This window comes from Oncorhynchus nerka, linkage group LG15 (genome assembly GCF_034236695.1).
Source record: "Oncorhynchus nerka isolate Pitt River linkage group LG15, Oner_Uvic_2.0, whole genome shotgun sequence".
Taxonomy (NCBI): Eukaryota; Metazoa; Chordata; class Actinopteri; order Salmoniformes; family Salmonidae; genus Oncorhynchus; species Oncorhynchus nerka.
In genome coordinates, this window is record NC_088410.1 from 36,478,456 (window position 1) to 36,494,145 (window position 15,690).

Below are 15,690 nucleotides of genomic sequence, written 5' to 3' on the forward strand. Positions count from 1 at the left end.
AGACCGGAAGGACTTTTTTGGGTATGATGATCCATGGCTTACAAATCGATATTGTCTCCCAAGAAATGTTCTGTTAGATTTGTATGTGGATTTAGCCCCTAATATGGAAAGGAAGACACGCTGTAACCATGCCATACGCGTATCTGTCCAAGTACTGTCCACTCTTGGATTCCTCGCTACAGGTCGCGTATATCACAGCCATCATTCAGCTGCATCCTGCCACAAGTGATCGAGGCGATTCTACACGTATTGGCCAGGAGATACATTAGTTTCCCATTTACAGCTGACGAACAGGCACATGTCAAAGCCGAGTTTGTCCGCTTATTTAATTTCCCAGGGGTCATACGTGCAGTTGACTGCACACATATTGCCTTACGCAGAACAACAGCAGAACAAGGCCGGTTGTGGAGCGCACCATCGGACTACTGAAGGGCAGGTGCCGTCAGTTTTAAGTTCATTTGAGATTTGTAGATCACGGGTGCTTAAATTACAAATGGGCTTCTTAAAACCTGCGTAAGCAAAGTTTTTTATGCTTAGTATCTTTTATGAAACGAACGTAAGCACACCGTCGGAAATTATCTTACGACTAAGTTCAAGTATAAATCTAAGAACATTTTTATAAATGATGCCCCTGGTTGTCTGCTTTCTACCAGACACTGGGAGACATATTCACCTTTCAGCAGGATAATAACCTAAAACACAAGGCCAAATATACAACGGAGTTGCTTACCAAGACAACATTGAATGTTCCTGAGTGGCCTAGTTACAGTTTTGACTTAAATGGGCTTGAAAATCTATGGCAAGACTTGAAAATGGTTGTCTAGCAATGATCAACAACACACTTGACAGAGCTTGAAGAATTATAAAAAAGAATAATGTGTAAATATTGTACAACTCAGGTGTGCGAAGCTCTGAGAGACTTACCCAGAAAGACTCACAGATGTAATCACTGCCAAAGGTGATTCCAACATGTATTGGTTCAGGGGATGGAATACTAATGTAATTAAGATACTGTATATTAGTGTTACATTTAAAAATAAAAGTAAATGCTAATATGACAGAGTATTTTGTGTAGATATTTGACCAAAAAAATAACGATTAAATCCATTTTAATCCCACCTTGACACACAACCAAATGTGGAAAAAGTCAAGGGGTGTGAATACTTTCTGAAGGCACTGTATATGAAAAGTCTGACCACACCTTGTCTAACTGACCCATAATATAACATAACAGCAACACTTACTATATCTGACGTATCAATGCACAGTGTGCCCACACTATACAGTAGAATGCCCTAGATGCAGTTGTTTGCAGTAATGACAAAGTTAAATAGCAGTGCACCAATTTCTAACAATTCCACACACATTAGAATGAAAATGGTTCAGTTCCACCACAAAGTGAACTGCGGTGAAGGTGACCCATCTGTCAAGCCCACTAAATAGGGAAAATGTCATTATAATGCTGCACAGTGAGCCTGATAAGGGTTGGGTGACAAACACATTAGATGTGTGTTTCTGGGTCAGAGCCTACCTGTTCTTGTTGTTAATTGGGATCTTATTTAGGTCACTGAAACACTGGTGGAGAATGGACCAAGTTCTGTTACCTGAATCAGGGGGCACTGCAGAAGAAGAGAAGGACTTCTGCCGAGGAATTGATTGCTGGGGTCTTGTGTCTGAGTTTGACTATGACAAATGATGTTTATTTGAGCTAGATTACTGTAACAGTGGTTGAGATCTGCCCAAGATTCTGTTATATGAGTCAGAGGGCACGGACTGCAGAAATGGAGCAGCATTTTCAAGGAATGGAGTTGTTGCGGTTGTGTGTCTGGGTTTGAGTATGAACATATGTTTTAAAGGTAAGGCTGAACAGCAATGGTGTTATTTTTGTTATTGGACTAGGTGGAATATAATGCAATGTGGGTCAGCAATGTAGGGTGAATTGCACAATATCACCTACACAGAGATGACTTACTACACTCACACCTACAAGAGGGCTCTTATGGCCATGCTGTAAGTGGGCTCTCCTACTGCTTGCTGATTTCACTGCATAATGGCCCTTACAAGGATGTCCTGCTGCTTTTTAAACAAATCATTTCCTGGTGTACAATAACACACACCGCTACACACTGTGATACTTATCATAGCAAGCGGGGGGACTGTGTAATTATGGTTCAAACATAGACAAAAACAAATACTTCCGTTTATTTCAGCTTAGCACTGGCTGAATGTCTGCTGTCGTAGCCGGTTAACATTAAAGAGTGTGTCTATGGCATCTGCTTGCCTGGAGAGGAGAGCCCAACAACTTTTTCATTAGACTGATTTCATCAGAAACAACAAATTGAGGTGGCTCATCCTCGCTCGGTGATAAAGATGCTATGACTTAACACAGTACCTGTGCATCAGGAGAATTTGGGCCGAGGCTGAGCAGTAGTGAGGAGGATAAACCTTGTCTTTCCGGAATGTTCTGGCTGTTTCCAAGCTAATCTCACATGGCAGCTCGTCATGCGTGCCCTTGGCAGAGATGTGACGGGCCCAATAACACAGTATGTGGCATAACGGATCTGTCCCTGTCACATACCATTAGGGCCAACGCAGACTGACAGCCAGGCCATCTGACTGCTGCTGTAGAGTCACACGCACGCGTACACGCACACACACAGAAATAGGCACATGCATACACCAACACTGACTCAAGCACAAAAACACACAGAAAAAAACAGGAGTCACACACATAGCACGCATCACCACCGACACTTACATGCAGACAAACTAAAGGCGTTCAGACACACACACACAAACACTCTTGTCCTGTCAGTGGTGTAGTAGTGTGTGTGCCCAATGCCCACGCCCCACAGGCTCAGAGTGCCTTGGCCTTTGAGAGTCTTATGTCTGTAAATATCTTAGACTGTCTCAATTCCAGAGCTAAATCGATTGTAAACCGCATACATTAATTGATCTGATCTTCATTTGAATTCCCTCCAACACTAACATGAGTCATGAAGGTTATCTGTCAGGGTGTAGAGTGTTGTTTTGCTAGCTGCTTATTTCCTGTTAGCACAGCAATTCACACAAACAAATGTATTTATAAAGCCCTTTTTACATCAGTAGATGGCACAAAGTGCTTATACAGAATCCCCCCTCCCATGCAAATGAACTGAATCCACAAAAAAACATTTCCACTGCATTTCAGCCATGCCACAAAAGGACCAGCTGACATCATGTCAGTGATTCGCTCATTAACACAGGTATGAGTGTTGACGAGGACAAGGCTGGAGATCACTCTATCATGCTGATTGAGTTTGAATAGCAGACTGGAAGCTTCAAAAGGAGGGAGGGGCTTGGAATCATTGTTCTTCCTCTGTCAACCATGGTTACCAGCAAGGAAACACGTGCCGTCATCATTGCTTTGCACAAAAAGGGCTTCACAGGCAAGGATGTTGCTGCCAGTAAGATTGCACCTAAATCAACCATATATTGAGCCATCAAGAACTTCAAGGAGAGCGGTTCAATTGTTGTGAAGAAGGCTTCAGGGCGCCCAAGAAAGTCCAGCAAGCGCCAGGAACGTCTCCTAAAGTTGATTCAGCTGCAGGATCGGGGCACCACCAGTATAGAGCTTGCTCAGGAATGTCAGCAGGCAGGTATGAGTACATCTGCACGCACAGTGAAGCGAAGACTTTTGGAGGATGGCCTGGTGTCAATAAGGGCAGCAAAGAAGACACTTCTCTCCAGGAAAAACAGGGACAGACTGATATTCTGCAAAAGGTACAGGGATTGGACTGCTGAGGACTGGGGTAAAGTCATTTTCTCTGATCAATCCCCTTTCCGATTGTTTGGGGCATCCGGAAAAAAGCTTGTCTGGAGAAGACAAGGTGAGCGCTACCATCAGTCCTGTGTCATGTCAACAGTGAAGCATCCTGAGACCATTCATGTGTGAGGTTGCTTCTCAGCCAAGGGAGTGGGTTCACTCACAATTATGCCTAAGAACACAGCCATGAATAAAGAATGGTACCAACACATCCTCCGAGAGCAACTTCTCCCAACCATCCAGGAACAATTGTGACAAACAATGCCTTTTCCAGCATGATGGAGCACCTTGCTATAAGGCAAAAGTGCAACACAACATTGCTTAGAATCAAGGGTAACGGTGACAACATTGAGGACCTTTAAGGTTACAGTGACATATCCATAACCTGAGTGGAAACCAGATTGCATACCAGAGAGAATATAATAGACATCAGTTGATTATTGACAAGTTTTTCCAACGCTTTTGATAAGCAGGGCAAAATAGAAATAGGCCTATAACAGTTAGGATCAGCTTGATCTCCCCTTTAAATAAAGGATGAACAGTGGCTGCCTTCCAAGCAATGGGAACCTCCCCAGAAAGTAGAGACAGGTTAAAAAAGTTGGAGATAGGCTTGGTGATGATGGGGGCAGCAACCTTAAAGAAGAAAGGGTCTAAACCATCTCACCCAGATGGATATTTGGGGTCAGTTTCAGGAGCTCCTCTAGCACCTCGGACTCAGTGACTGCCTTCAGGGAGAAACTTTGTAGCGGGGCAGGGGAAAAAGAGGGAGAAGCATCGTGGATAGTCACATTAGAAGGGGTGGGAGATGAGGAAATGTTGAACAGGCAAGGAGGCATGGCTGAGTCAAATAGGAATCCTGACTTAATGAAGTGGTGATAAGAGCTCAGCCACATGCTTCTTGTCAGTAACAACCACATCATCAACTTTAAGGGACATGGGCAGCTGTGAGGAGGAGGGTTTATTCTCCAGGTCTTTAACCGTTTTCCAGAACTTCTTGGGATTAGACCCACAGAGAGAGAACTGCTCCTTAAAGTAACTAACTTTGGCTTTCCGGATAGCCTGAGTGCACTTATTTCTCATTTGCCTGAACGATAGCCAGTCAGCTTGAGTATGCGTGTGTGGAGCCCATCGCCCAATGCAATTCTTGAGGTGGAGTAACTCTGCAAGATCACGGTCGAACCAGGGGCTAATTCTCATATTCTTTACGGAGGCATGGCTGTTAACAATACCACTGAAAATATAAAAAAAGAAGGTCCAAGCTTCTTCGACAGACAATCACGGCAGTGACTCAACCCACTGAACTCGAGTATAGGGTAAAAGCCTGGCACGAAGTGACTCACCCCTTCTAGGGACAGCATGGAAGAGCACTAGTAAGCCAGTGACTCAGCCCCCATAATAGGAGCATGTTTAAATAGTGATGATGCCGTTGTAGCCCTATACCAAAAACAGGGACTATAGTCTGATCGCTATGCCACTGCTATGTTAAACATCTCCCGTCATGTCATTTTACCACTTGTCTTCTGATAAGGAATGAATTTAAGATGCTATTCTGCCTTTTGGCATCTCCATCTTGCTATTTCATTTTCTCTACAAATAAAACTTGTCTGAACAGATTTGCACATCATTGAGTAGATTAGTGGAGGGGCATCCAAGATAAACATTCAATATTCATACTCCATATCTAAAGATCAAACATTAACACACAATGCCTCCAGATCATTTCCATGCATGACAGCTTACAGTCAAATTGGGTGTGGCGGGGGGAATCTGGGGCCTTAAGATTTTCCTGATCTGGTAACCTCACCAGGTAAAACTCCAGACCGTATACAGTATGACGTGATTAAACTGTTGTTTGTAAAAAGGTTTAATATGAGCTATGATGGGACCAGAGTTTATGTAGCTCAGAGGTCACATGGTTTTTGACAAAACTCCTGGAAAAACTCCTGGCCTTGGGGAGGATGAAAACCCTGTGAAACTGCAGCAATCTTGTACTTGTTCATATTAATTATATTTAAAGAAGGGGGTCTCCTATACACAGACACAGAAAAAGCAACACGATTTGACAATACAACATGTATTCACAGTCTACGTCAGCTATTGTGTTTATTGATTCATTCCAGTTAATAATTTGGGTTTGAAAAAGTCTAATTAGCCTAGTCAGCCCAAGTTTGAATATAAATCAAATTTGATCCCATTCATATTTTCTCACAAACAAATGGGCTATAAATACACAACATTACGGCTTTGTTTACCCTTGCCAGAGGGACAGGGCACATAGTAGGCTAGACTACGCAGCTGCTGTTGTTAGTAGCCTACACTTGATCAGACTGAAAAATAGTCTTAATATCATAATCAAATATTGTAACAACTTTCATTGTCTGTTTATATGCCCCCTTTATTTTGCCAAACGGTTTTGACTTGGTGCGGAGGGAGAATAGCGTAAGAACAGTTAATGAGCAGTAAATGAGGCTAAAAGAGCTGTTTCGCTGCCAGACAAGGCTCCACCAGGTGTAGCAGTGGTAAGGTGTTGGCGTCACTCCTATCAAAACTTGTCAATAATCAACTGATATCTATTATATTCTCTCTGGCACGCACACGCACACACACACACACACACACACACACACACAGCCACACAGCCACATCATACTTAGCTTACGTTGATTGAACTTGTTTTTGGTATCTTTTAGTTTTCACTGTATTAGACTAATAAGCACAGGTGATTTGATGATGTTGAAATGTTGAAGTTGAAATGGGGAGGCAGATCCTGTTTTCCTTGCGACTAGCGGTAACACTCTGTGGTTCTAAATCAATAGTTGTTTAGTGGTCCAATAATGCCGGAAACATTAACTTGCTTGACCATGCTGTAGGTCATGTAACTGTCTGTTGCTGTTGGCTTCCCCAGTGATTTTACCCATGCGCCGCTGCTGGTTCCTTGTTGAGTATGCACAACAGTGTCTCCCTCGCTGATTTCTATTACAGCTGCCTTGGCCTGCACTGCCCTCCATGCATTTTTCTCCGTCACCTCGTATTGGCCAAATAAGCCTGTGCCTTGATTGTGTTCGGAGAGGGAAAATGTTGTGCTGACATAACCTCCGGTTAACTAGTCTATTTACAACATGGGCCCATGAAAGACCCTACAGTGGGTCAATGCCAGGAGTCTGTCACCAACAAGACCTATTTGCCACACGCTGATAAAGGCTCTTTATCCGAAACATTGGTCAAATACAGTAAATCCACAGCAAGGAGAGTGGATTGTTTTACCCTAAGACATCCATTGGACCAAATGCAAATATGAAAGGATGTGGGCTCAGGAGCAACTATTTTAGCACAATGCTATTTTGACAGGCCTAAATATGGAACAGAGAAAGTAGAGGGGACCTGGGTCCGGCAGCCTTCCAGACAAAACCTAATCCGTTTTAGAGAGCATATTGGAAGAGGACAGGGACAGTCAACCCATGTCACAAATCAAACATGAGTGACACTCGTGTTGAAGCCCAAAGAAAGGAGAAGTGGCTCAACCCAAACCAACGCCCGCAGGACATGGATAAGGTTTAGAAAAGGGCCTTGTTTCTCTGTCTTGAGTCAGAAATCTGCAGAGGATAACAAAGGGAAAGAATGACATCAATACTGGCGTGTGAAACAAGCCAAAAGAGAGCTACAGTGTTTATGCTGGAAGGCAACATTAGGTACAGTAGGATAGATTGTGTGAACCCCTATGACTTACTGTACTACCCATCCTTGCAAACATCCGATGAGCCATGGTAAGAATGCCATAATGTTGAGAAGACATGGGCCTGGCTAGAGTTGGATTACCGGATCAAATGACAGTGTTTGTTTTCTCAGGTAATTGTGCACATGGTGCTGCTTTCTGGAATTCTAACATACGAGGAGGGGAAAAACTAAGAGACTGTACTTAGAGACGTCATATGGTGTAAATGACAGGACTTTGGTCAACAACAGCACATGTGACACAAAAGACCAAAACATTGGTTTAATGACATTTCCATATGAACAGTTACCGCTATACTACGATGAGGGAAGAGTGGAAACCATGGCGAGTACAAGTGAATACAATATAATAACAATTTGGAATCCGTCCAAGCACTAAACCTAAAATTAAGCCCATAGAGAATGGATTTTCCACCAATCTAGGTGGAATTGTCAAACCCATCATAGCAGATGCGTGACTGACGAGTTGAACATTTGGAAAAATGTTCACTGGAAGATGTCTATCTGATCGTGTTCCACTCCATGCCTGGATCTTTGATTACAAAATCATTTTTCATTGAGGGAATTAGAGTTATTTCCTGATCAGAAAACTCGGGAAGATTGCGCAGTCAAGAGAATTTACAATTTTTTTAAAAGCGGGAATCCTTCATTGGTGGAACCACCGCATCCGTTTGATATATTACAACAACAAATAAGTTACTGCAAACAACAAACACTTTTTTCCCCTCAAACATCTTTGCATGTGCGAAAGAACAGCAGAATATGTTTTTTTTTTTTATTATTATTTTTTAAACACGCTCATCCCACTCCTCTCCTCCAATGTTCTCCATTTCACAAACAAAAACAATTACAAAGGCGATGGCGTGAACATGGCGCTGTTTCCCCAAATGCGGATTCAATCTTTAACTGGTGCAGGCTAATTCAGTGCCTCACGTACACAATATAATATAGGTCTATATATTGTTGGCCAAATATCACTGTTGTCATCTCCACTGTCTTCTTGCTGGGTTATGTTGTGTTTAGTGGAGGCTGCTGAGAGGAGGACGGCTCATAATAATGGCTGGAATGGAGCGAATGGAATAGCATCAAACACATGGAAACCGGGATGTATTTAATACCATTCCACTTATTCCGCTCTAGCCATTATCACGAGCCCGTCCTCCCCAATTTAGGTGCCACCAGCCTCCTGTGGTTGTGTTCCTCTCAGGGCTACAGACATAGACAGGGTCTTAGGGAATCATGGCACTGGGCTTTGAGCCAAGCACCTGTCTATTTCTGATGCTGATAGGCAGCACTTTAATAATAGCACGTTAGTATTTCCCTGTATCAACCAAGCCGGGTGCTAGGATCAGTTTCAATTATACTGTTTCGGATAGACACGGACAGCCCAACATTTGCCCACAAAGTATTAACCAATTACATTGAAATGTATGTTCTTGTAATGATTGGAAAATGAAGGGGTTCTGTAATGCATGTTCCTGTAAAGATTGAAGGGATTTAAAATGTTTTTTTTGTGATGTTTCTAGCTAAGCAATAAGGCTCAGGTGGGTGTGGTATATGGCCAATATACCACGGCTTAGTGCTGTTTGTATGCATGACGCAATGCGGAGTGCCTGGATACAGCACTTGGCCATATACCACAAACGCCCAAGGTGCTTTAGTGCTGTTATAAACTATTTACCCAAGAACAGTACACAAACAAACAACAAACAACAATTGTGCGTCATGCCCGTGGTATATTGTGTGATTACCCATGGTGGAGGGGCTTTTTCTTGGGAACATTAAACAGTCAAGGAGAAGAAGGACACTGGCAATTAGAGAAGAAGTGGACTGCATGAGTGCACATGATCGCCCCCCCCCCCCCTTCGCCCAAACTTCTCCATCACTGCCCCCATGACAGCACAAAGACACCTGTTGTCATGCCTGCTCCCGCTCTTCCACCCTGGCGCTAGAGGGCGCTGGGCTCCCCAGCATTACGCACTCCTGCCACCATCATTACGCACACCTGCCTTCCCCCGTCACGTGCATCAGTGATTATTGGACTCACCTGGACTCAATCCCCTCTGTCATTACCTCCACTATACCTGTCTGTTCCCCCACTCTGTTCCCCACTTCAGCATAGATTGTCTTATGTCCTTGTATACCCGTGAGCTGACACTGTTCCTGTCTTGTTTCATGTCTGTTCCTGATTAAATGTTTGACTCCCTGTACCTGCGTCTCTACTCCGGCGTCGGTCCTTACACCTGTGGTTCCGGTCACGAAAGTCAAAATGGTTTGGGGTGGATGAGGGCTGGGGCACAATCAGAGGACTCATCTGTGATGGAGAGGAGCACAGGGATAGATCATTTCCCTGAGATTAACAGCAGGACAGGGAGAACCAGTGTCTTGCCTGGTGATGGGACATTGGCAGCTTTTGGACAGACTGTACTAAAATATACTATCTACAGCACTACGAGGATTCCCCCCATTAGGCCCACGTCACATGGGAAGGAGGCTGTACACTAATAAAAAGAAGATAGGCCTATTTACTGGAAATGGGTTGTTCTGGACACTTGACATGCTCCCAAATAAGCCCACTAATGTCTCAGGTCATGTCAGAGTGGACAGAACATCGTGAATGAATAAGAACGCTAGAACACTGATTAAAATTCCAGAGTTGTGAGTGCAGTATACCAGCGCATGGGATTCTTGGAACATAGATTGTATAGATTAGATTTCCCAGGCTGCTCTACTGCCTATCGCACAGCCAGTGGTCCAGAGAAGATAACTGAGATAGGGTACACACCGTGGTGGGGAGGGAGTCCCTCCGCAGAGCTCAAGATGGTTCCACGCTGTCAAAAGCCTGACGAGGCAGGGACAGGGACAGTCACAGTCCGTCAAACGTTGCAGTTCCTAGGGGAAATTTACGAAGGAAATTGGATCCCTTCTTTAAAGCATCTGGCTCTCACACAGGAGCGACGTGATTCAGTACATATCACTCAAAGGCTATGAAATGCTTTAGCCTACACCTAATTGGATGTTGAGGAAAGAGATGTATTAAATGTATTAAATATTCAGGCAATAAGGACAAATCTGCCTCAAGACACATTTAATTTATGCAAGCGTTACTGGAGTCGAAAAGCAGATGTTCAACAAACAACACCTTTCTTTTTCTCAGTGAAATAAGATTACGATTAGGACTATATTGAATTTTGCAGGATTTCCTAAAGAGGTGCCACTGATACATCATTTCATTGAGTCAGCGTGTTACAGCTGAATAACAATAACCACCTACTCCAACGTCTACCTGGCTGCACTACTCGCGGAACACAACACACCAGGTTGCCAACGGTGGACCCTCTCATCGGGTACAGTTTCCTCCTGGTAATAACGCAGTAGTGGCATTGAGGGCTTTTGAAATGTCATTTACACTGACAGTCCATAAAAAAATACATGTATAGGTGTTGTGGTTAAGTTCATCTAATATAATATTCAGCGTGTTGTGATTAAGTTAATCTGATATAATATTCAGAGTGTTGTGATTAAGTTCATCTGATACAGTGGGGAGAACAAGTATTTGATACACTGCCAATTTTGCAGGCTTTACTACTTACAAAGCATGTAGAGGTCTGTCATTTTTTATCATAGGTACACTTCAACTGTGAGAGACGGAATCTAAAACAAAAATCCAGAAAATCACATTGTACGATTTTTAAGTAATTAATTAGGATTTTATTGCATGACATAAGTATTTGATCACCTACCATCCAGTAAGAATTCCGGCTCTCTGTTAGTTTTTATTAAGAAGCCCTCCTGTTCTCCACTCATTACCTGTATTAACTGCACCTGTTTGAACTCGTTACCTGTATAAAAGACACCTGTCCACACACTCAATCAAACAGACTCCAACCTCACAACAATGGCCAAGACCAGAGAGCGGTGTAAGGACATCAGGAATACAATTGTAGACCTGCATAAGGCTGGGATGGGCTACAGGACAATAGGCAAGCAGCTTGGTGAGAAGGCAACAACTGTTGGCGCAATTATTAGAAAATTGAAGAAGATGACGGTCAATCACCCTCGGTCTGGGGCTCCACGCAAGATCTCACCTCGTGGGGCATCAATGATCATGAGGAAGGTGAGGGATCAGCCCAGAACTACACGGCAGGACCTGGTCAATGACCTGAAGAGAGCTGGGACCACAGTCTCAAAGAAAACCATTAGTAATACACTACGCTGTCATGGATTAAAATCCTGCAGCGCACGCAAGGTCCCCCTGCTCAAGCCAGCGCATGTCCAGGCCCATCTGAAGTTTGCCAATGACCATCTGGATGATCCAGAGGAGGAATGGGAGAAGGTCATGTGGTCTGATGAGACAAAAATAGAGCTTTTTGGTCTAAACTCCACTCGCTGTGTTTGGAGGAAGAAGAAGGATGAGTACAACCCCAAGAACAACATCCCAACCGTGAAGCATGGAGGTGGAAACATCATTCTTTGGGGATGCTTTTCTGCAAAGGGGACAGGACGACTGCACCGTATTGAGGGGAGGATGGATGGGGCCATGTATCGCGAAATCTTGGCCAACAACCTCCTTCCCTCAGTAAGAGCATTGAAGATGGGTCGTGGCTGGGTCTTCCAGCATGACAATGACCCAAAACACACAGCCAGGGCAACTAAGGAGTGGCTCCGAAAGAAGCATCTCAAGATCCTGGAGTGGCCTAGCCAGTCTCCAGACCTGAACCCAATAGAAAATCTTTGGAGGAACTGAAAGTCCGTATTGCCCAGAGACAGCCGAAACCTGAAGGATCTGGAGAAGGTCTGTATGGAGGAGTGGGCCAAAATCCCTGCTGCAGTGTGTGCAAACTTGGTCAAGAACTACAGGAAACGTACGATCTCTGTAATTGCAAACAAAGGTTTCTGTACCAAATATTAGGTTCTGCTTTTCTGATGTATCAAATACTTATGTCATGCAATAAAATGCAAATGAATTACTTAATCATACAATGTGATTTTCTGGATTTTTGTTTTAGATTCCGTCTCTCACAGTTGAAGTGTACCTATGATAAAAAATGACAGACCTCTACATGCTTTGTAAGTAGTAAAGCCTGCAAAATCGGCAGTGTATCAAATACTTGTTCTCCCCACTGTATAATATTCAGCATGTTGTGATTAAGTTAATCTGATATAATATTCAGCATGTTGTGATTAACTTCATCTGATATAATATTCAGAGTGTTGTGATTAAATTCATCTGATATAATATTCAGCGTGTTGTGATTAACTTCATCTGATATAATATTCAGCATGTTGTGATTAACTTCATCTGATATAATATTCAGTGTGTTGTGATTAAATTCATCTGATATAATATTCAGCGTGTTGTGATTAACTTCATCTGATATAATATTCAGCGTGTTGTGATTAACTTCATCTGATATAATATTCAGCATGTTGTGATTAACTTCATCTGATATAATATTCAGTGTGTTGTGATTAAATTCATCTGATATAATATTCAGCATGTTGTGATTAACTTCATCTGATATAATATTCAGCATGTTGTGATTAAGTTCATCTGATATAATATTCAGCGTGTTGTGATTAACTTCATCTGATATAATATTCAGCATGTTGTGATTAAGTTAATCTGATATAATATTCAGCTCACTATTTGGCTTCTTAAATAATCAGACCAACACTGCCAAAGGGCTTATTTATGTCACGCTAATCATCTATGTCATACAGTATTAGCGTGACCTATAGACATTACCATGACGGTCATGTGAGGTGAACGGTTTATTTAACCAGGAGGACCATAGCAAACCAGACAGGCTGTCCTTGCACTGGCAAAGAGTTGTTCATGTAGACGACAATGACAAGCATGAGTCATAAAGTGGGACGTCATCATTTGATTCAAAATGTATTATTAATACATTTAGATGTGGACTGAGAGACTTTAACCATGAGGAAATACAGAGCAAGCAACAAGCTATAGTCTCCCTGATGGCATCTTTTGTTGTTGTAATCACTCTCAAACACATTCTATTGCATTGAAGTCCATACTGTAATCACTAGTCAAGGTGGATTTACTATATTTCTAAAATATTATGTAGTTTTTATTGTGCACATAAACACAAAATAGGATCTCAAGATGATCAGGCTGCTCTTTCATCTGTGAGCTAATGTTACCTGAGTCGGCGTTGAATGATAATCAGACTTCTGCTCCTACCAGTAGCTCGTTGTACACTTTCAGATATCACTTAGTTTTCCCCTCTCGAATCTGTCTAGTACTCACATTTGCATGCAGACTAGTGATTGGCCGCTCATATGCCTCAATAGACAGCCGTGAACTGATTGGCTCCTGCCAGAAGAGGGCATGGAATCCCTGCGACCAAAAACACACATAAAAGGGAGCGTGGAAAACCGCAGAGGCAGACAAGCACCTACTTACTACAAGAGAACTTTGAGCACTATCAGAGACCTTCTGCTAGAATCTGTGGACAGAAATCTCTGACAATCTACACTCAGTGTGCAATTGCGCAGCTGTTTCTACCGACAGCAACTTCACCAGAAGACAGAAGAGTTTGACTGGTCTTACGTTGTACTAATCTACCTGTCTACTGACAGACTGTCAGTGACTGAGCGGACAGTTTAAAGACACTTTTAGAAGCATATCGTCATCCAGACAAAAATCAGTATCATGTCTCTAGAGTTGAAGGAGAAGACCCAGGTGAGGTTGGTGTTCCTGGGGGCGGCCGGCGTGGGCAAGACGGCCCTGATTCGCCGCTTCCTCCAGGACACCTTCGAGGCCAAGCACCGGCGCACCGTGGAGGAGATGCACAGCAAGGAGTACGACATCGGTGGCTCTAAGGTCACCGTGGAGATCCTGGACACCAGCGGCAGCTACTCCTTCCCTGCCATGCGCAAGCTCTCCATCCAGAACAGCGACGCCTTCGCCCTGGTCTACGCGGTCGACGACGCAGAGTCGCTGGAGGCCGTCAAGAGCCTCCGCGACGAGATCCTGGAGGTCAAGGAGGACAAGTACACCCCGATCGTGGTGGTGGGTAACAAGGCAGACCGAGCAGGAAGCGACCGGCAGGTGGCAGCTGACGACGTACTGTCAACAGTCGAGCTGGACTGGAACAACAGCTACGTGGAGACGTCGGCCAAGGAGAACAACAATGTGATGGAGGTGTTCAGGGAGCTGCTGCAGCAAACCAACCTGTCCAGCCGGCTGAGCCCTGCTCTGAGGCGCCGCAGGGAGACCTTCCCCAAAGGAGACCCCAAGGACTCCCGGCCACCCATGAACAAGACCAACTCCTGCATCATCTCCTAATAGGGCAGGTTGAAGTAGAAAGAGAGGGAAAGGATGTGGGCTAGTACACCTGCTAAAGTGCTGCTGTACAAGAGGGAGAGGGAAACTTGACTTTGCATGGGCTGAAAAGGTTGAGGTGAGGGACTGCCAGTGTGCTGAAACAGAACGGAACTCCCAAACACTCTTGATTCCACGTCTGCGTCCCTTGTCCAAGCGATGTGTTTGATATGGGAAGAGAATGGGCGACAATGAATGGTTACGACAGAGGACTTGGTCCAACTATTGTAAACCTTGTAAGGTGGGGAGATAAGGGTGAAAAGGGGACAAAGATGTTCAACTGCTCAGTTGTATACTTAATGTAATGTGTTGCTGCTTATTTGGTTAACAGGCTTCTGCTGTTTCCATTTAGATCAATGTATAGCTTTTGTATTCAATTGATGCTAATTTTGCAAACGTGTGTTTGACATTCACTTGCAATAAGACATTTGACTGTTGCAAACATACAAGAAGAGTATTTATTGACTCAAAAGGAACGATTTATATGCTGGGGTTTGTGCAAAGTTAATGGTTTGATGTAAAACACCATCTATTCAGTTGGAAATTCACATGTAGCACAGCATTTATTGTTTACAAAAGACTCGCTTGTATTCAAGTTTTTTTTAATCGATTTGCTAAGCATGACTTGATTAATGTGTGTAAAAAGTGGTGACATGCAAATGACTACTACATGCAAGTTTTATTTTAAACATGTTTTTATATTCTCACGTTTTTTTAAATCCATGATTTCTACATTAAACTGCTTTACCCGTGTTCATTTTACAACAGAATGTTGACCCCATAAAGCTAAATAAATAGTACA

At 43.4% G+C, this 15,690-nt stretch overlaps 1 protein-coding gene across 1 annotated transcript; it reads left to right on the plus strand.

Moving 5' to 3' along the window:
- Positions 1-13,960: 13,960 nt before the first annotated feature.
- LOC115143571 (GTP-binding protein Rhes-like) lies at positions 13,961-15,690 on the plus strand. Its single transcript, XM_065000781.1, has one exon. The coding sequence runs from the start codon at positions 14,217-14,219 to the stop codon at positions 14,850-14,852; it is 636 nt and encodes a 211-aa protein (XP_064856853.1). The 5' UTR covers positions 13,961-14,216; the 3' UTR covers positions 14,853-15,690.

What these genes read in the sequence shown, in the direction of transcription:
- LOC115143571 (XM_065000781.1), top strand. Translation starts at nt 14,217, where the DNA reads ATGTCTCTAGAGTTGAAGGAGAAGACCCAGGTGAGGTTGGTGTTCCTG.